At 40.1% G+C, this 18,946-nt stretch overlaps 1 protein-coding gene across 2 annotated transcripts in view; it reads right to left on the reverse strand.

The window, feature by feature from the left end:
• Nucleotides 1–17,814, reverse strand: part of LOC123765258 (SUN domain-containing ossification factor) — a 74,162-nt gene extending 56,348 nt beyond the window's left edge. For both annotated transcript variants that reach the window (XM_045753769.2, XM_069335492.1), the window contains exons 1-3: nucleotides 17,497–17,814; nucleotides 8,304–8,938; nucleotides 7,496–7,841 (exon numbers count right to left, since the gene is read on the reverse strand). In XM_045753769.2, the coding sequence (XP_045609725.2) occupies nucleotides 7,496–7,584 (89 nt within the window). In that variant the 5' untranslated portion in view covers nucleotides 7,585–7,841; nucleotides 8,304–8,938; nucleotides 17,497–17,814. The remainder of the gene's footprint in view (nucleotides 1–7,495; nucleotides 7,842–8,303; nucleotides 8,939–17,496) is intronic.
• Between the last annotated feature and the right edge of the window lie 1,132 nt (nucleotides 17,815–18,946).

Consider the following 18,946-nt stretch of genomic DNA (forward strand, 5'->3'; position numbering starts at 1 on the left):
AGCTGAGATGAGTGCGTTCGTGTGTACATGACTCCCAATGTGTTATCGCACATAAAATTGCCATCTTAAATTTGACTAATCATATTTACATGCAAAATCTCTAATTGCATAAAATAACGGCTACGTGTACACCTAAATTACAGTCATTGTGACCCACTAAACAAACCAATACTTGACAACCTTCCGGTAAAGAGTGATACAAATAAGACACATAAGCGATAAGTGGTGGCGAGTGTGACGTAGCGAGGGCGGGGCAAGAGACGGCCTTGAAAATAGCTGAGCAACTTTGGTGGCTGCTGCACCTGATGACACTACCAGAAGCCACGCTCCAGATGGCGGCCAGTCACCCACCACGCCACCATCTACACACTATAGGCTATCCCGCCCAGTTATACAGCTTCCACCTTACCAACCATTACGACACACCACTACCATATACCACCCTTCCGGCACTACACACCTTTACATCTATTATATATTAACCGCTTCTTAAACACTTCTAATCCACTGAATATGAAACTTACCGCAAACAATACAGTAAAAGCGAGTTCGTAAATAAACAACATTCAAACGTTCCATCAATGTGTGACCGAGAGTCTCCAGTGGACCTCCTGACTGAGAACCGTCTTGTTTATCTTAATTTATAACCGAGGTAAAGAATTTATCTAGATTTAGAACATTTCCTGCTGGGTCCTGTAGTTCAGTGGTCTACGTCCTCATCTCGCTACCCAGGAATCCGGGTTCAATCCCCAGGCTGGACAAAAATGGTTCCTTTCACCTGATGCTTTTGTTTATCTAGCAGTAAAATAGGCAACCGGGACACAGCACCGCTCCTGTGCCAGGTAAGTCCCCTACGGGCTCACCATAGCCCGTGCTACTTGGAACTTGTTCCGACTTGCTGAATAACAACAACCGGGTGAGATGTGTGCGGGGGGGGGGCTACACCCTGGGGAAAGTCACCAGCTGGCCTAGGGGGGGGGGGTTACCTGGATAACCCTAAGTGCATGCTTCATGCCCCCCGACAAAGCCTTTAATTTATAACGTCCCGAGGAGAGACCGCTGACATAACTGACCACGTGCCCTCAGAGGACCACGCGCAACCTTCGCTTGCCACTAACATGACTAAATAGATTGTGGGTGTTAGTGGTGTTAAGTCTGCACCATTATATCCAGCATCATAACGCAGTACTACGGTTGTAGTAGCGGGCACCACAACCAGCCAGGCCGAGAAGGCTTCACCGGGGGTCACGTGGCCGGGCGGGGCAGAAAAAGGTAGGCTGCTGGACGTAGTAAAATCAATGAACCAAGTGGGTGTCGAGGCCGAGGTGGGGGTCACCGCTCCCTCCTTGACGTCATCAGCAGTCTCCTACTACACTCCTCTTTACACACCGCCACACACCCGTCTCCTACACTCGTTACACACCGCCACACACCCATCTCCTACACTCTTGCTGCTGCTGCTGCTGCTGCTCCTTACACCACCATCATTCCTAACACTTGCCACAACGTGCACCCCTCCCCAACACTCCATAACAACCTTCTCTCTAACACTACCCACCAACACACTTCAGTCCGCACCACATCTCTCCCATCACTATGTAACGGGGGCAAAGGAAAGGAAGACAATACGTGGAAAGGGGAATGAGGAGAGGGAGGGAAGAAATAATATACTGGGCATAGACTGGAAAAATTCTTGTCTAACATATAAAACTATGCAAAAGCCTGACAAAAAGTCCAACAGTCAATGTGTATAGTGGCTACCAGACAGTTGACAAGTGGCCGGAGTCAGCAGGCAGTCAGCTTGGGGTGCCCGCGGCCTCTAGCTTTCCTCTAACCTTATATATTGATCTTTGTGTCGGGACGGCCACCAGCACACGCCGCACCACCCACCCCAGGGGAAATATATAGGCAGCACCAGTACAGCACATTAAACATGTAGTAACAGCAGACACATTGCTGCAATTAACAGAAAGGAGACAACAGATACTGTTGTGGCGATGGGGCGAGGCCTCCACCCCCGCCCTGTGTACTACTCCGTTGACTACTACCCGCATCCGCAGTCATCTATTCTATTGGGCCTCCTCCCTTCCCAGTACCCAACTATTTCCCGCCACTCTTAGTCTCCGTCCCTCTCATCTTGTATCACAATGCCACTTTTCATTAATTCTAGTGTTCCGTTACAGCCTATGGAAGGGCACCAACACAGCTTGCATGAGCCAGCTTATCCAAGAAGGGAAGAGATGCATGGTCCAGGACGGACCTAAACGTCGTCGTCCCTTCACTTTCTAGTGTGTGGTCTAGTCAACGGACTCTAGAGCTTTGCAATAGCCTATTGTTAACTTGCACACACTCCGTTGGAATGTTAGAGAAAATCATATTTCCTAACTAGAAAATATAAAAAGCAATTTATTTAGTGCTTGAAAACACTCACGAACGTAAAGGAGTTTGCTTGTCTACTTTTTAAAGGCTTTCCGCCCGACCTTCTGCCCAGCTGACGAAAATAGTGCCATATTTCCTGAGGGGGCGTCATCTCTAGAGGGGAACACCAGGCCAATTGTTTTCTGCAGCGAGGTATATATATTAGCTCTGAGCACAAGACATTTATATATTTTGCATATTAACTTTACGATGAAACCACTCAAGTCTAACGATATCCTCTAACAATTATAACTGTTCCGAGACCTACACATGTCAATCATCATGTGTAGTGTAAGATCACATCTGTATTAGGCCATCGCCGGGCTAGCTGCCTCGCACACACCAATATTATAGAATTGAAAATTGGTAAAATAATCTACAGTAACTTATTTGCAAGTAAACACAATTATTGTTCTCCACCAACCCCTGATCTCCAGCCCCTAATTATGAGCAAACGCTTCAAAGCAGCCATACTTCGTGAGTCACCTCTTGCCTGCTCCACCGACTAACAGCAAACATACATTATGTACACGCGCATTAAAATAATATATCGTCATGAACTGTGTCAGCCATTATGGTACACGTATGAATATCAATTATTACAAGTGTGCGTATCTGACCTTCTGTCTGTTTCTTAAACCTTTGTGTACATAGTTTAGAAGCAGACATATAAAGGGGTCTCTTAGCACAGTTGCTTCATTCTCTATTTGTAATCAGAGGATCCCTGGCTCGATTCCCAGGCAGGACAGAAATGGTTGGGTACGTTTCCTTTCACCTAACACCTCTCTTCACCTAGCGGTAAATAGGTACCTAGATGATGGGCAGTGGGGTTACATCCTGGGGAGGGTCAGAAGTTTGACCTTAGGGGTGGGGAGCCTTGAAACATGTATATAAACAGCCTTCCTGTCCGACATATCGAATTATTAATTATTATTATATCATGCTTTTTAGCAGCATGTGTTTGGTGCTGTGGGTTATGGGGGCACAAATAACTTATGCTATCATTTTGGAGTGTATTTAATTGTCTCAATAAACTTATTTGAACTTGGTACTGCGGTCATATGACTAAATACACAACTCCCCCCCCCCCCCCACAGCCACTAACACGTGTACACACACGAGCTAGAGTTGGCATCCTGGGCCACATTCATCTACCATTTACCCAACTACTTACGAAACATGTACATCTTACATAAATTACGATGACTGTTTACATTTATTAAACAGTTTACGAGCTTTGAAACTTTATAACAGTAATAACCTGGTGTTGTCAACAACCTCGTAGTCCTTCGAAGCTCAAATTGTTTAATAAATGTAAACAAACCGCCATGACTGAGGACAGATGTACAGGTTTCGTTAGTGGACGCGCAAATGCCTGATGAATCCTGGGCGTGGGTACACCCGGGAACCCGTAATCAAGAACTAAAAAATGATAGTATGTTCACATTATTATGTCTGAAGGATTAGGGAGAGCTATTGGATGAGCCAGGGAAAAGATCAGATGGGAGACGGAAAAGAAGGATGAGGTTGGTCACCGAGTGAGAAGACCAAAGTTTGGTGTGTGAAGTATTGTATTAGTGTACTCATGTGCGAGGAGTGTGGAGCTACCACCTGCCAGCCTGGCTGGTGTGGGTGCCTGGGACCCCATGACTCGCACCACTGTACCCATTTTTATTTTTATTTATATTACTTCTAAGCTGCATCACTTATGAACCCATCCCTGCCCTTGTGTGGCAGTGCACAGTAGAAAGTTGTTTTCGCATATCCATGCATTAAAACATTGATTGTAACCATGATATATATGTGCTTCCGCATACAGTTTAGACCTATTGTCTTATGTATGACCCTCTGTCCTGCGTGACAGTGAATACCAGCATTATCCTTATTTTAATAAGACTATCAAAATCCTCAGATTAGGCAAAATTGTAATTAATTTTGTGAATAAAGATGTTAATAATAATAACTATACCCATCCAACTTTCTCCTGAAACATTTCCTCGAGTGTAAACAACGTCTCCCACGACGCCATTCTCCAACACGCGCACTTGACCCTCGCCAGCAAGTATTTCCATGACGTGACATATTTAACACAGAACATGGTGGCGCAGCGCCAGGACCTCCCGGAGCCCCATACAGGCAGGCGAACACTTTACCTGGCTTGCGTAATTAACATTTTGGTTATGCAGCCTTCAGGTTTTGTCTAAATCACAGCAAGTACACAAACTTCGAACCCAGCGATACCAAGAGTTATCAAGACAGTTTAGTAAAGGGATCGATCCATTCATGCAACTGCATTTACAACATTTAATAATGTACTAAAATGTCTACACACACACACTAGGAAATAACTATTACAAACAATTCACAAAGTTTGCAACATAAGAGACGACAAACACACGCACACACTTAAATACAAGTGTAGACAAAGACGCAGCAAAAGTTGACAAATTGCGCCTCAGGACTGGCTGGCGGGCCGTCTACCTGCACCACTGTTGTCCTCCTAAGGTTCCCCAACCTCAAGAAACTGTCGTACTAACGTGCCCTTATCCTAACCTACCAAAGCACCCAAAATAGAAAACAGGACATTATGTCAATTTCGTGAGCCGCTTCAATTTTCTAGCATGACATTTTTTGGCCTTAGGTAGAGTATACGTCAAAATGCGCTGTTCTATTATGAGAACGGGTTGGTTAATTTAGGCGTCAGCGGTCAGGTAGGTAAAGTGTCACCAGGTGGCAGGCGCCTCGGCGCCACAGTCTCCCAAACACTAGTCTGCTATAACAGCTTTTGCACAAGAACACGCAGAACACGATATATCTATCCAATCTTGCTTAATTATTACCTTCACTCACACATTTACCCGAAAATGACCGATACTTCATGTATATTTATTGTAATATACGGTATGGGAACAATTATGTGTGGGAATATTTACAAGATCTTAACAGAAATGACTTGGGTTACCTACACGTCCCCGGGTTCACAGCACACACGCACGCACACACACACACACACACGCACGCGGTTGAGAGGTGGGACCAAAGAGCCAGAGCTCAACCCCTGCAAGCACAATTAGGGGAGTACACACACACTATCCGACAGAACATCCTGCACTGACACGCAAGAGTCGGCAGGTTAGGTGGTACAAATTGTGTGGAGCAATATTCCCAATTAGAATATTACATAATACTACTGTATTTCATATTACTTTACATTTTCACGTCCAGAATTTTATGCTCTACAGACCTGCAAGAATATGTTTCAACATTTTGAACGTTTCAAAAATTTATGATAAAGTGTCTCCAATAAATCCCCAATGCAATAGTGGGTTAAAACTAGTACTGCATTATGGGTTAGAATGATGAAAGTTTGCGTATGTTACTAGGCGGGGTACCCGTCACTTCCTGGGATTATCTGTCTCTCCCCTACCCCTATTCCACCCCTACTCTCTCCCCCACCCTTTCCCTTCTCCTTCCCACATTCCTTACAATCCTCCCCCTCCCATGTCCTCAATTTTCTCCCCACCCTCCCTATTTCTTCCCTGTCTGGCCTCCAACCTCAGAGACCAACCTATAATCCTGTTTAAATAGTACTTTGTAACTATGTGCGCTATAGTACAAACACTGATGTACTAAATTTGATAGTCAAACTTTGTACTATTTACTTTATAGTCTGAACAAATTAAGTTAAACAAATATTCCTAGGCCTAGTATAGCACCCACATGTACTATATTAGGCCTCAGATAGTACAACAGTATGTTGTATTATGCCTAAGAAGGCTAGGTTTATTTAATGAACAAATCTACAAGGGTCGTGACGAGGATTTGAACCTACGTCAGAGGGCATCCCAGATGCTGCCTTAATCGACTGAGCTACGACACGGTAAAAGAAATACAACATGTAGCTCAGTCGATTAAGGCAGCGTCTGGGATGCTCTCTGACGTAGGTTCAAATCCTCGTCACGGCCCTTGTGGATTTGTTCATTTGATGCATCACGTTATTGTGATTTGTGTTAGTTTTGTTTATTTTGTCTTTGCAACATAAGCAGAAAATAGTTTTCCGGTTGGTCCACATTCAATAGCACCGATTTCTATTTTCCAATTGTGTTGTACGTCAGTATATGTACTATGGTCCTCATCTTTCCTATAAGTACTACCAAAACAGAAGGATACATACATTTCCATTTAATATATTTTTACACAGTATACAGTATTGTCAAACACACTTTTGTGGAAATAAACATTTCATTCGCTTGGGAACTATGTTCGACAGTTCAAATCTCTTAGTGCCCAAGTGAATGAAACACACATATGCATATCCCCATCTATATATCACACACACACACACACACACACACACACACACACTAAGCTACTCCACTTGATTATTTGTCATAGGTTATTTACAAACACACACTAGTATTTTGTGACTACATACAGGAAAATTTGGAGACTGTCTTAAGGTAAAGTAATCAAGACTGAAAATATGAAAAAAAATTGTGTGCGTAAGCATGCAACTAGTACTGGGTTTCAATACAAGTATGGTACAGTATATTGAGAATTGGGCCGTGGAACAAAGTACTGGAAACAGGTTTATAAAGCTGCAGATTAGCCAAAATGTAAACAATCTATATTGAAATTAACAATACTAGATGGCACTGTTCTTTAACAGAAAAATATTACGATGTATCTGAACATTAGGGTTATAACTACTTTTGTAGGTAGCCCAATAAACAAGTCACAAAGTATAGATAAACTTTTTAAACAACCATAATCATGTGACAAGAACTTTCAATTAATTGTCTAAGTTAGTCTGCTATACTTGTGATAATAAAATGTTAAGCATTGTCTGAAACCAGCATTTGCTACAGTATGATGTAGGATATGAAAAAAACTTAAATTCATAAATTACAATTTAAATTTCTTACCTTGGCCAAGGAACACAAAAAATCTGAATCCCATTCCAACGATTAAATTGCCAGTCATATCCTCAAGAGGCAGAAAGCAATACATTCATGCAAGCCAGTCAACGCACTAATAAAACATGTAAATAAACACTATGTTGACAATGTCTACTCACCTATTACCAGCTTCCTCCATAGTCCTGTCTTCAGATTCACTTCTCTCCCCTTCCTCTATAAATTTATCAGCACTCTCACCACTTTTCATGATCAATTTACTATCTTCCTGTATAACTGCACTTTCTTTCTCATAATTGTCTTCAATATATGACTGTAATGGCTTTTCCACTGACAGTCAGGGCCCCTCTTTTACGAAAAATATCCAACTTTACATAATTCTCAGGCTTTATCAACTACTGGTAATTCACTATTTTCTCGATGCAATGAATTTGTAGGCTTTTCTTCCTTTGTAATTGGTTCACTCATTAAGGCTTCTTGTTTCTGAAAGTCCCTCAAATACTGAGCCTGTAAGAAATAAAGAAGTATTTTACAAGTGGGACCATTTCAACTGGCTAAACTCTGGCCTATTTTCTTTCTACTTTTAGTGTGAACCTACAATATTGAAAATACTGTAATTCTTGTTATGTTTATCCTAATATCTATAAAATTAAACTCTACCATCTTTTAACAAATATGATGGTACAGTACTAGTTACTAAATTTAGGCCAAAGCACAAAATATAAAACATATGTTTGCAACAAAGCGATTGTACAGTATTTGCGATGGAGTTTCTGTGTAATCTACTACACAATATATTACACTATTACAATATTTGGAATTTTCTTTCTCTTAATGTGAATAATTAAGAATTGTTTATTTTACAGTACTACATTGAAAAACTCTGAAAACAATTACTACTACAGATCAGTTGGATACACGCTGCATAACTAACATAACAGTGACTTGTACAAACACACATTCACTGACCTGATTGTTTTCCTTAATCTTTTCTGGTTCATAAGTTTCAGTTGATTTCTCTTCTTGCGAGACAGGATGATCTTTGCGCATCTCTTCGCTAATAAGGTGTATGAATTTATCTTTACTATTTACTTCACTTTTATCTATAATAGGTTTTTTGTCATCACTAGAAAATTTGGGTTTCTCAATGGACATTATTATTTATTTCTAATGTTTCTGGCTCAATTTCCTTTGTATCAAAATGGTCAACATGATTTACTTTTTTTATAATATACTTCAAATTAGTCTCCATTCTCTCTGGCGATTCTTTTGCTTGGAGTTTCGGAGTTTCCTTTATAGAGTGAGATTCTGCAGTTGATAGGACATCTGGCAACACGTGCTTTGATAAAAATTCATTCTTTAATGAAATTAGTATTTTTTTTGTATCTTCTGCTTTATAAGCTGGTTTGGAAAAGGGATCATTTTTTTTACCATCTGATATGCCAAGGACGCTTTTTGCTCGTTCAACATTGTTTTGAGCCATGGATTTAAATCTTTCTCCATCAACCTTGAACAGAGGCATCTTTGGTGTTATATCACTGCTAGTTTTTTCTTCCTGTGAAGCTTTAACTGTGCTTTGGAAAGCATCTTGACAGCAGCATATACTGAAAATTAAAAAGCATGTTAATGCAAGGCAATTGCAAAAGATAATTATGTATGAACACAGTAGTGAGCAGACTATACATGGCACACAAACAGTATCATAAATATAGCTGTGAAAATAGCTGTGTGAAGTTTGCAAGAATTCATTGTAGCTATATCTCAGAAATAATGAAACGCTTGAGGAAAAGGTAAAGCAATTATGAGGAGAAAGCACTAAATCATTACAGCAACACAGCACTTTGAAGGGATACGAGGATAAGGATTTAAGACAGGATGGAGGAAAGGAATGGTGCCCAGCCAGCTTTGACAGTCGGGGGACGAACGCCAACCTACAAGAAGACCGTTGCCATACCATCTGGTCGAAGTGGTTGGGCATATTTTTGGCTGTGGGCCCCTCTGCAGGTCCTAGCACCGTCAGAAGAGACGATTGTCTGTGAGAAATGTACTCAAACTAGGTGGTCCCTTAGTGATTTTCCCTTCTCCAGGTCACCATTGGGAGTCTTCGGAAAGAGAGGCCAAATTAGTTGGTCTTCATAGGTTTCCCTCATCCTATCCCTTACGTCCTGTAGGTTCAGTTGTAGGGGCCTGCAAGGCCTGGGGAAGAAGAATGCTGGTAGGATCCATCTGTCAAGATTGTTTTTCCTTTTGGTTGCTTGTAGAAGTGCACCCCTCTAGGTTTCCGTGCTTTTCTGTTGCTTTTTCAGTGCTTGGTCTGGGTAACCTCTATTTCTGAAAAGTTCCCAGAGGTTCTCTAACTTTGGCATGAGCTCTTGTTCTTTACTCGTGATCCGTTTAAATCCAAGTCCTAGAGAGAAAGGAAGGGAATTCCTCAGGGAAAGTGGGTGCCCCGAGTTGTATGAGAGGTATGAGTGAAGGTGTGTCAGTCTGTGGAATGCTTTAGTTTTTAAGAGTTCTATCATGTTCATTTATGTATACTGTCATATCTAGGAAACATATCGAGTGTTCACTTTGTTCTAGTGTGAATCTCGGGTTACCATGTGCCATGTTTGTCAATGCAAAGAAAGCTTTTAATTGTTGGCTCCCTCCCGCTGCCGATGCCGAAAATATCGTACTGTATATGTACATATGATAGGTTATCGGGCATTCTTGTCTGTTCGTCCCCTTAAATTCAAAGGCTATGTGGACGATCTCTGCTATTGCTATGCTACTGGAAGCCCCTATGGCTGTTCCCTTGATCTGTTTATATGCTTTTCCATTAAAACTAAGATCATGTCCCGCATAACATGTAGTATTGCTTCCTCAAGCAAGTGCTTGGTTGGGGTGCACCATTACCCAGCTTCCTGTAATTAATTTTTAATCCTGTGTAGAGTATGTTTTTCTCAAAGAAATTTGATACTTCTCTCGCTGCCTTTCTTTGTGGTATGTTGGGATATAGTGAGACCATATCTAGTGAGAATAGTATGGCTCCTGGATGTATGGGTTCCCTCAAAGACTGCTAGTGCTCTCTAGAGTGGAATACTGCTGCACAATGACAGCCCTTTTCAAAGCTGGAGATATTGCTGACCTGGAGAGCGTGCAGAGATCCTTTACTGCTAGAATCCACTCAATAAAACATCAAAACTATTGGGACCAACTAAAGAGCCTAAATTTGTATTCTCTTAAGAGCACGGGGCAGAGATGCATAATAATTTACACATGGAAAATAGTAGAGGGGCTGGTCCCAAACCTGCACACACAAATAACATCATACGAGATCAGAAGGCATGGCAGGATGTGCAGAATACCACCCATTAAAAAGCAGAGGTGCAACAGGTACTCTGAGAACTCTAGCAACATCAGAGGCCCAAGACTGTTCAACACGCTTCCACTACACATAAGGGGCACAACTGGCCGACCCCTCACAGTGTTCAAGAGAACTTGACAAACACCTCCAAAGGTTACCTGATCAACCAGGGGGTGCAATTCATACGTCAGGCTACAAGCAGCTGCGTCCAACAGTCTGGTTGACCAATCCAGCAACCAGGAGTCACCAAGTCCCGAAATCACCTCAAGGTAAGGTCTCTTATCTTGTTTAAGAAATCTGTTGTGTCTCCGAGTCTCTCCAGGAGAAGTTTCAGTAATGGATTTAAGAGTGCTGTACAAATCCAGTCAATCAGTTGTGTTGGGGCTAGAAATCATGCAGAACAGCTCTACCTGGCCAGGTGTGCATCTCTAGTAGGATTCCTTTATATATCTTTGGTAGTAGGTACCTTACTGGGATCTTCGAGGTGAACGCTACAAAGAAATCTCTTATGAACGCCTTTGAGTGTCCTCCGCTACCTCCCAATGCTGGGTCCTTATTCCTGAAAAGTTTTAGCACCAGATTCTTATTCTTCTGAGCATTTCTGAGGGCTGCCCGTTAGTCCTGTATAGGTTTGTAGGGGAGAGTGTCTCCATGGAAGAAATGCTCAACAGTGCAGATGCTTAAATGCAAGATAGCTATAGGTAGACCACTTCCTACATGTACTCACATATAGGAAGTGCCTATATATATACAGTATAATGATCATGCCACTTCACAAAGAAGGTAGTAAAGTAGATGCAAAAAAATTATAGGCCAATAGCTCGAACTTCACACATCATAAAAATAGTTGGAAGATTGCCAAGAAGCAAGATTACAATCACATGGAATTAACATCTACATAACCCCGGGAAACACAGGATCAGAACAAGGCGCTCCTGCCCTTTACAACTGCTAGATCACCATGACATGGCCTTAGGTGCCATGGAATACAAGCAACACAGATGAAATATACACATACTTTGCAAAATCTTTTGACAAACATGACCATGGAGTTATTGTGCACGAAATGCACAAAAGGAATTTCTGGCACAGTAAGGAAAGGATTTTTAACTTCCTAATGGACAGAATGCAGTGTAATAATCAACACGGTAAAATCTGGACCATCCACCATGAAAAGCTCAGTCCCACAAAGTACCGTACTTGCTCTGGTACTTTTTCTCATCCTCACCATACGGACAAGGATACAAACTCTAGTACTGTATTATTTGCAGATATCACTAGGATTTTCATGCAGGTAGACAATATAGAGGACATGATACACCTATCTGATGCATATCAGGTCTTTCAATGGGCCACATAATAATGATGTTTATTTTTATTTTATTTTATTTATGCATATACAAGAATGTACATAAGGAATGTGAGGATACAAATATGGTAATTACAGTCTTGTAAAGCCACTAGCACGCGCAGCGTTTCGGGCAGGTCCTTAATCTAAGAAAATTTTAAGGAGGTAAATACTTGCAAAATTTATAGACAAAAAATGATAACAGATTACATGGAATGAAAAAAAAAGATGAGAGAAAATTATAGGTACAGTATATTAAAGCACATAGGTAGCTATGATTGATTGCAATGACAGCTTAAAATGGTAGTTGACAACAAATTGGTAGGCACAATACAGCAGAAACAATATAAGATTGATTGCAATGACAGCTTGAATGGTAGTTGACAAAAATTGGTAGTCACAATACAGCATATGGCTAGCACATAAAAGAAGACAGCAATGAACACAATGATAAGGTTGTTTGATATTACATAAAAATTAGGAGATTGGGTAACACTAGGTACAGAGCAAATTTAAAGCTCAGTGTAGGAAACTAAATAGATGAAGTTAGGTACTTTTTGGTTTTGCTTTTAAATAAGGCAAAAGTTTTACAGTTTTTCAATTCACTAGGGAGTGAGTTCCATAGACTAGGTCCCTTAATTTGCATAGAGTGTTTACACAGATTAAGTTTGACCCTGGGGATATCAAAGAGATATTTATTTCTGGTGTGGTGATAATGGGTCCTATTACATCTGTCCAGGGAGAGTTTCAGAGCATGGTTTGCATTTAAGAACAGGGTTTTGTAAATGTAGTTGACACAAGAGAATGTGTGGAGGGAGTTAATATTTAGCAAGTTTAGGGATTTAAACAAGGGAGCTGAGTGTTGTCTGAAAGCAGAGTTAGTTATTATTCTGATAGCAGATTTTTGCTGTGTGATGATGGGCTTAAGGTGGTTTGCAGTGGTAGACCCCCATGCACAGATACCATAATTAAGATAGGGGTAGATTAGTGCATAATATAGTGAGAGGAGAGCAGAGTTAGGAACATAATATCTGATTTTGGAGAGTATACCAACTGTCTTAGAGACTTTCTTAGTTATGTGTTGAATGTGGGTGCTGAAGTTGAGTCTCTTGTCTAGGAATAGGCCAAGAAACTTGCCATCATTTTTATTACTGATGTTAATGTTGTCTATCTGTAGCTGAATTGCATTTGATGATTTGCTTCCAAATAAGATGCAGTAAGTCTTTTCGATGTTTAATGTTAGTTTGTTCGTTGACATCCATAAGTGGACTTTTTTTAATTCATTATTCACAACATTATTTAGTGTATGTGGGTTGAGGTTTGAGTAGATAAGGGTAGTATCGTCAGCAAACAATATAGGTTTGAGAATATTAGAGACATTAGGCAGATCGTTTATATATATAAGAAATAGAAGAGGTCCTAAGATGCTGCCCTGTGGCACTCCAACGGTAATTGGTAGAGTGGAAGAAGTTGTATCATTGATGGTTACATATTGGTGTCTGTCACTAAGATAGGATCGGATGTAGTCAAGGGCAAGGCCTCGGATTCCATAATGCTGGAGTTTAAGTAAGAGGTAGTGGTGATTAACAGTATCAAAGGCTTTTCTTAGGTCAATGAAGAGTCCAATCGGAAACTCATTTTTGTCAAGGGCTGAGTAGATAATGTCAAGGAGACTAATGATTGCATCATTGGTACTCTTTTGGGACCGGAAGCCAAACTGGCAGGGGCTGAGTATGTCGAATTTTACGAGGTAGGAATAGAGCTGTTTGTAAATAATTTTTTCAAATATTTTTGATAGAATGGGTAAATTTGATATTGGTCTATAATTGTTTATGTCCGCCGGATTGCCTCCTTTATGGACTGGCGTTACTCTTGCTTTTTTGAGGATATCAGGGAAGGTGTGATACTCTATAGTTTGTTGAACAGTAGTGCTATGGGTGGGGCAAGGGCATGGGAGGCTCTCTTGTACACAATGGACGGAATTTCACTGGTGTTCCCTGCCTTGGTTTTTAGAGAATGTATGATGGACACAACATCTGCCGGGCTGATTGGTGAAAGGAGAAGAGAGTTTGGATAGCTGCCTGAGAGATATGTGTTGATATGTGTCTGAGTCTGTGGGATTTTACTGGCAAGATTAGCACCAACCGATGAAAAGAAACTATTAAATTCATTTGCCATTTCTAAGTCAGTTGACGGTATACCCCCATCCTTGTAGAGTTTTATTTGGTTATGTGAGTGTTGTTTAGTTCCTAGGATACTAGAGATAGTTTTCCAAGTGCTTTTCATGTTGCCTTTTGCTTCATTGAATCTATTCACATAATATGCAAGTTTTGCCTTTCTTATGATACTGGTAAGCATTGATGAGTACCTTTTAGCTACTTCCTTTGAAACTAGGCCAATCCTAAGTTTCTTTTCATATTCATGTTTCTTGTTGATTGAGTTGAGAATGCCACTTGTGAGCCATGGATTGTTTAATCTTTTGTCAGTTACTTGCTTGGTAAGAAGGGGACAATGAATGTTGTAGAGGCTTAGAGTTTTGGAAATGAAGAGGTTAGCTAATGAATTTATATCATGGGTATTATTGAATTCAGAATCCCAGTTAATATTGTAAAGTGCCTCTGTAAGATTGTCTAAAGCTGATTCACTGTGTAGCCTAAATGAAAGTTTCTTGCTTTTTGGTGGTGTTATGTCCATGTTCGCTATGAGAAAGGTAGGATAGTGGTCAGTTGTTCTGTCGTAGATTATACCAGATACAAGGGGAGCTGTTATGTTTGTCCATATGTGGTCCAAGGTAGTGGCTGATGTTTGAGTGACTCGGGTAGGTTTGGTGATTGTGGGGATTAGCATACAGGAGTTCATGCTGTTAAGGAAATAGTCAACTTGAGAGCAATTTTGTTGACCCAGGTCAATATTAAAATCTCCTCCCAGAATGAAGTGGTTTTTGTTGAGATTGTTGTTTATAATAAGATTCCTTAGGTTGTCTGAGAAAGAAGCTATGTTAGTATTAGGAAATCTATAGATGGCTCCAATAGTCAAAGAAGATTTAAGGGATTTAATTGTAAACTGAGCAAAAGTATATTCACAGTAGTCATCTCTGTCACTAATAACACTGTTGCAGATAAATGTATTTCGGTAATATATAGCTGTGCCACCACCTTTTTTATTAGGCCTACAGTTATGAATGGCTTTATAACCAGCTAAGTTGTAGAGTTGGGTATAATCTTTATTTAGCCAAGTTTCTGTTAAAATAATGAACGATAGGTTAGTACCTATTGCTGTGAGTAATGCATTTAAATCGTCAAAATGTTTACCAAGTGATCTAACATTTTGGTTATAAACTGATAGACAGGTGCTATTTTGAAGTTTGTTTTTAGCCTGGTGTGCTGTGAAATACTTGCAATAATGATGATCAATGTGCTGGTTGGTATAGATATGAGACAGAAGATTTTGATCAGGATCAATATCAGTGTGCATAGGATGCAGAGGGATCACGATACAAGATACACGATAAAGCAAAACACAAGAATAAGAGCAAATACAATAAAATAGTAACAATTTAGAAGTAAAATAAAGATCTTTATTAAACTAGGTCAACAATTTCACAACTGTGCACAACTGTAACTGGACAATAAGTTCCAGCTCCTGAGCTATGGAAAAAATTACTATATAAAAATAGGAAACTATAAAAAAAAGCAGAATCAAAATCACACTATAGAACAAAAAAACAATGTAAAGGATCTAGAAGTAATCATGTCAGAAAATTTTGCCTTTAAAGAACCCAATAAAGTAGCTGTCACGATTGCAAGAAAAATAACAGGATGGATAACTAGGATCTTCCAAACAAGGGATGCCATGCCAATTATGATACTTTTCAAGACAAGTGTTCTCTAGGGTGGAATATTGTTGCATACTAACAGCCATTCAGAGCCAGAGAAATTGTTGACCTAGAGAGCGTGCGAAGACGAGTCGTAGAAACAACTCAGCAACTCGTCCACATTATTGGAACCAATCAAAAGTTCTAAATCTGTATTCTCTAGAATGCAGGTGAGGGATACATAATAATCTACATGTGGAAAACATTAAGAGGGACCGGTTCCAAATCTGACCACAAAGATATCACATGAAGCTAGTAAGATGGCAGGATGTGTAAAACAGCCCAATTCAAAAGCAAAGGTGTAATATGTACACCAAGGAGGAACTATTAACATCAAGGGCTCAAGACTTTTCAACTCTCAACTCTCTCCTGCTACACACATGGGGGCATAACAGCCCAGCCTCTCGCAGTGTTCAAGAGAGAACGCGACAAACACCTCCAAAGAATACCCGATGAACCTGCTGCGAGCAGCAGCATCCAATAGCCTAGTTGACCAGATGACCAACTAGGAGGCTTTGTTGGAGACTGGGTCATTAGGCCTTTGATCCACAGAACCTCCACAAGGTAGGCCTAGTAATGAAACTAGCCATATATGCAGAGGTGCAGAGGTAAGATGAGGGGAATGGAAAAGGTGTGAAGAATTTGCCAGAAAGCACAGAAAAATTCATGCTAACCCAGGAGACTGGAATAAATAATGTAATTGTTCCCTAATATTAAAACTTTTGTAGCCAATCATCATCATCTTAATTATTTAAATAAGTGCAATTATATCTGGGTAGCAAATAATATTTCAGTTGCATGGGTCTGACAGCTACAATTTACACATTCTTTTTAAAATTTACAAATGCTATAGACAGACCGCAACACCAGGCTGTATAGTCAAGCCAGAGAAGGCAGGATAGAGAAATTCTGTTACCAGTACAGCCATGTCATTCTACAGCATGAGCAAGACAATGGGTTCAATGGGTTTATGGATACCTCACTATGTTTACTAACTTCATCCCTAGATAACATTACCTTTAATAATTGTCACCATAACAAATTTGATTGACTAGGAACAAATTCTCTAATCTTTATCAAGTAGTTAATTTAACATCTCACTATATTTCTTATTCCTCGAGTTCCAGTTGTGACAAAGTACTGTACACTGAACTATGCTAAGAGCAGCACACTTGGAGAGTGATTGATTACATTTGAAGTACATACTGTATACATCAATATATCTCTAAAATAATTTAGTTCAACTAAATCTCTTTGGCTTCATTAATTAAAAAGTATGCATGGCTTTATAAAAACTATAAAAATACTATACCTATGTAATCACTAACTAGATCAAGCATAATTTGTTTTAAACAAATTATAATGACCCCATTATCCAACATACAGTAATGATAAATTTTTAAACTAACACTTTTTTTTCCAACTTAAGACAAGAATTCAGAAGGAATGATGTTAAGTGTTGCTAATAAAACTGTAAGTTCAGAGCAGCTGTCCTCCCTCAGCCTATCTAAAGCCAAATCCAAGAAGCTAATATATGTAACAACTTATTATTAATTTTTTCCATTAGACATAAATCCCCATGTAGTGAACTTGCCTGCAGTGAAGACACAAGACGAGGAACACCAACACAAACTTGCACATCCCACTACAAGAGAGCTTTACGCCGCCTTTAAGTCCATTGACCATTTGAATCCCGTCAAGGATTTCTGCGCCACGATCCTTAGCCATTGCACTCATATACTCCTTCTGGAGTCTCTCCTAACAATGCGCGCGAAAAGCCAACTACACATGCTCAAACAAGTCTTTTCGAAAGTGTTCATTTTGTCACTGTGGGTACACGAACATGGTAATTAAAGATAGGAGGAGGTTTAAAGGGAAGGCTGAAGGTCGGGGCGGCGAGCCAGACAACACTGACGTGTAGCTTGTTTTGGTCAGCGGTGCCAACTGCTCCCGCTCACTCCGCTACATTTACCACCAGTCTGCCTCATTTCAAACCTCCTATATGGAGTAATAGTTAATAATAATAATTCATTATATCAGGGGGACAAGCAGCCAGAGTGTATATATATACATGTTAGGCTTATATCAAGACCCCCAAGGTGGAATTACTGACCCTCCCAGCAGGTAACCACACAACAACCTAACAACTCCTCGATCGGTACTTAATGACTAAAAATGAATAAATACATAATATAAATAAAGAAATCACGCTATTGTGATTTCTGTGTATTATTTACTATACATTTACTATACTGGTGAACTGGAAAACACCCAACATTCATTAGGTGAGGTGATAGTTTTTTTTTTTTTTTTTTTTTTTTTTTTTTTTTTTTTTTTTTTTTTTTTTTTTTTTTTTTTTTTTTTTTTTTAATTTGGATAAGAAATGTGTCCAACTCGGCCGGGATTCGAACACGGAATGCCAGATTGTGAATTGAGAACGAACCCGACTGTACTATTGAAAGTATTGGGATATTTATTACAATAAATATTGTAAAACGTTAATTACTGGGTTCAATTACAATTAGGTGAATGTGAAACCTACATTCGCTATTAGTTAGTTTAGTTCATTTATTATGCACCCCATACCCATCTTGTGGAGGGGGGGGGGTAGTGGAAAGGGTTACAGAGGCACATAATGGGCTCAGGGACTGAACCTCACTAGTCATTTAGCTAAGCATGTTACAATCTTGATGAGCTAGTTACAAAATTCAATATAAGTCGTCACATCAACAATGGGTTCGAGATCGACCTCAAGTACAGCACTAGAGGCAGTCTCAAGTTCTCAACACCCATAGTTATTCTAAAGAGATTTCTGGACGGTGAGGGGCCTCAATGGGAATCTGAAGCCGGCGGCTTGTCAAAGGTCCCTCCTACTTATTGTTGACGTCTTAGTAGCCATAGAAATTTCTTCCCTCCCACAGGACTGCTAATCGATTTACAACCAGGTCCCCAATTTCTGGTGGATAAACAGGGGCGGACAGGCAAGGATTGGCACTCAATCCTTTCCTGCCAGGGGTCCAACCCTGTGAATGGCTACCTCATCC

The sequence above is a fragment of the Procambarus clarkii genome, chromosome 33 (assembly GCF_040958095.1).
Source record: "Procambarus clarkii isolate CNS0578487 chromosome 33, FALCON_Pclarkii_2.0, whole genome shotgun sequence".
NCBI classification, from domain to species: domain Eukaryota; kingdom Metazoa; phylum Arthropoda; class Malacostraca; order Decapoda; family Cambaridae; genus Procambarus; species Procambarus clarkii.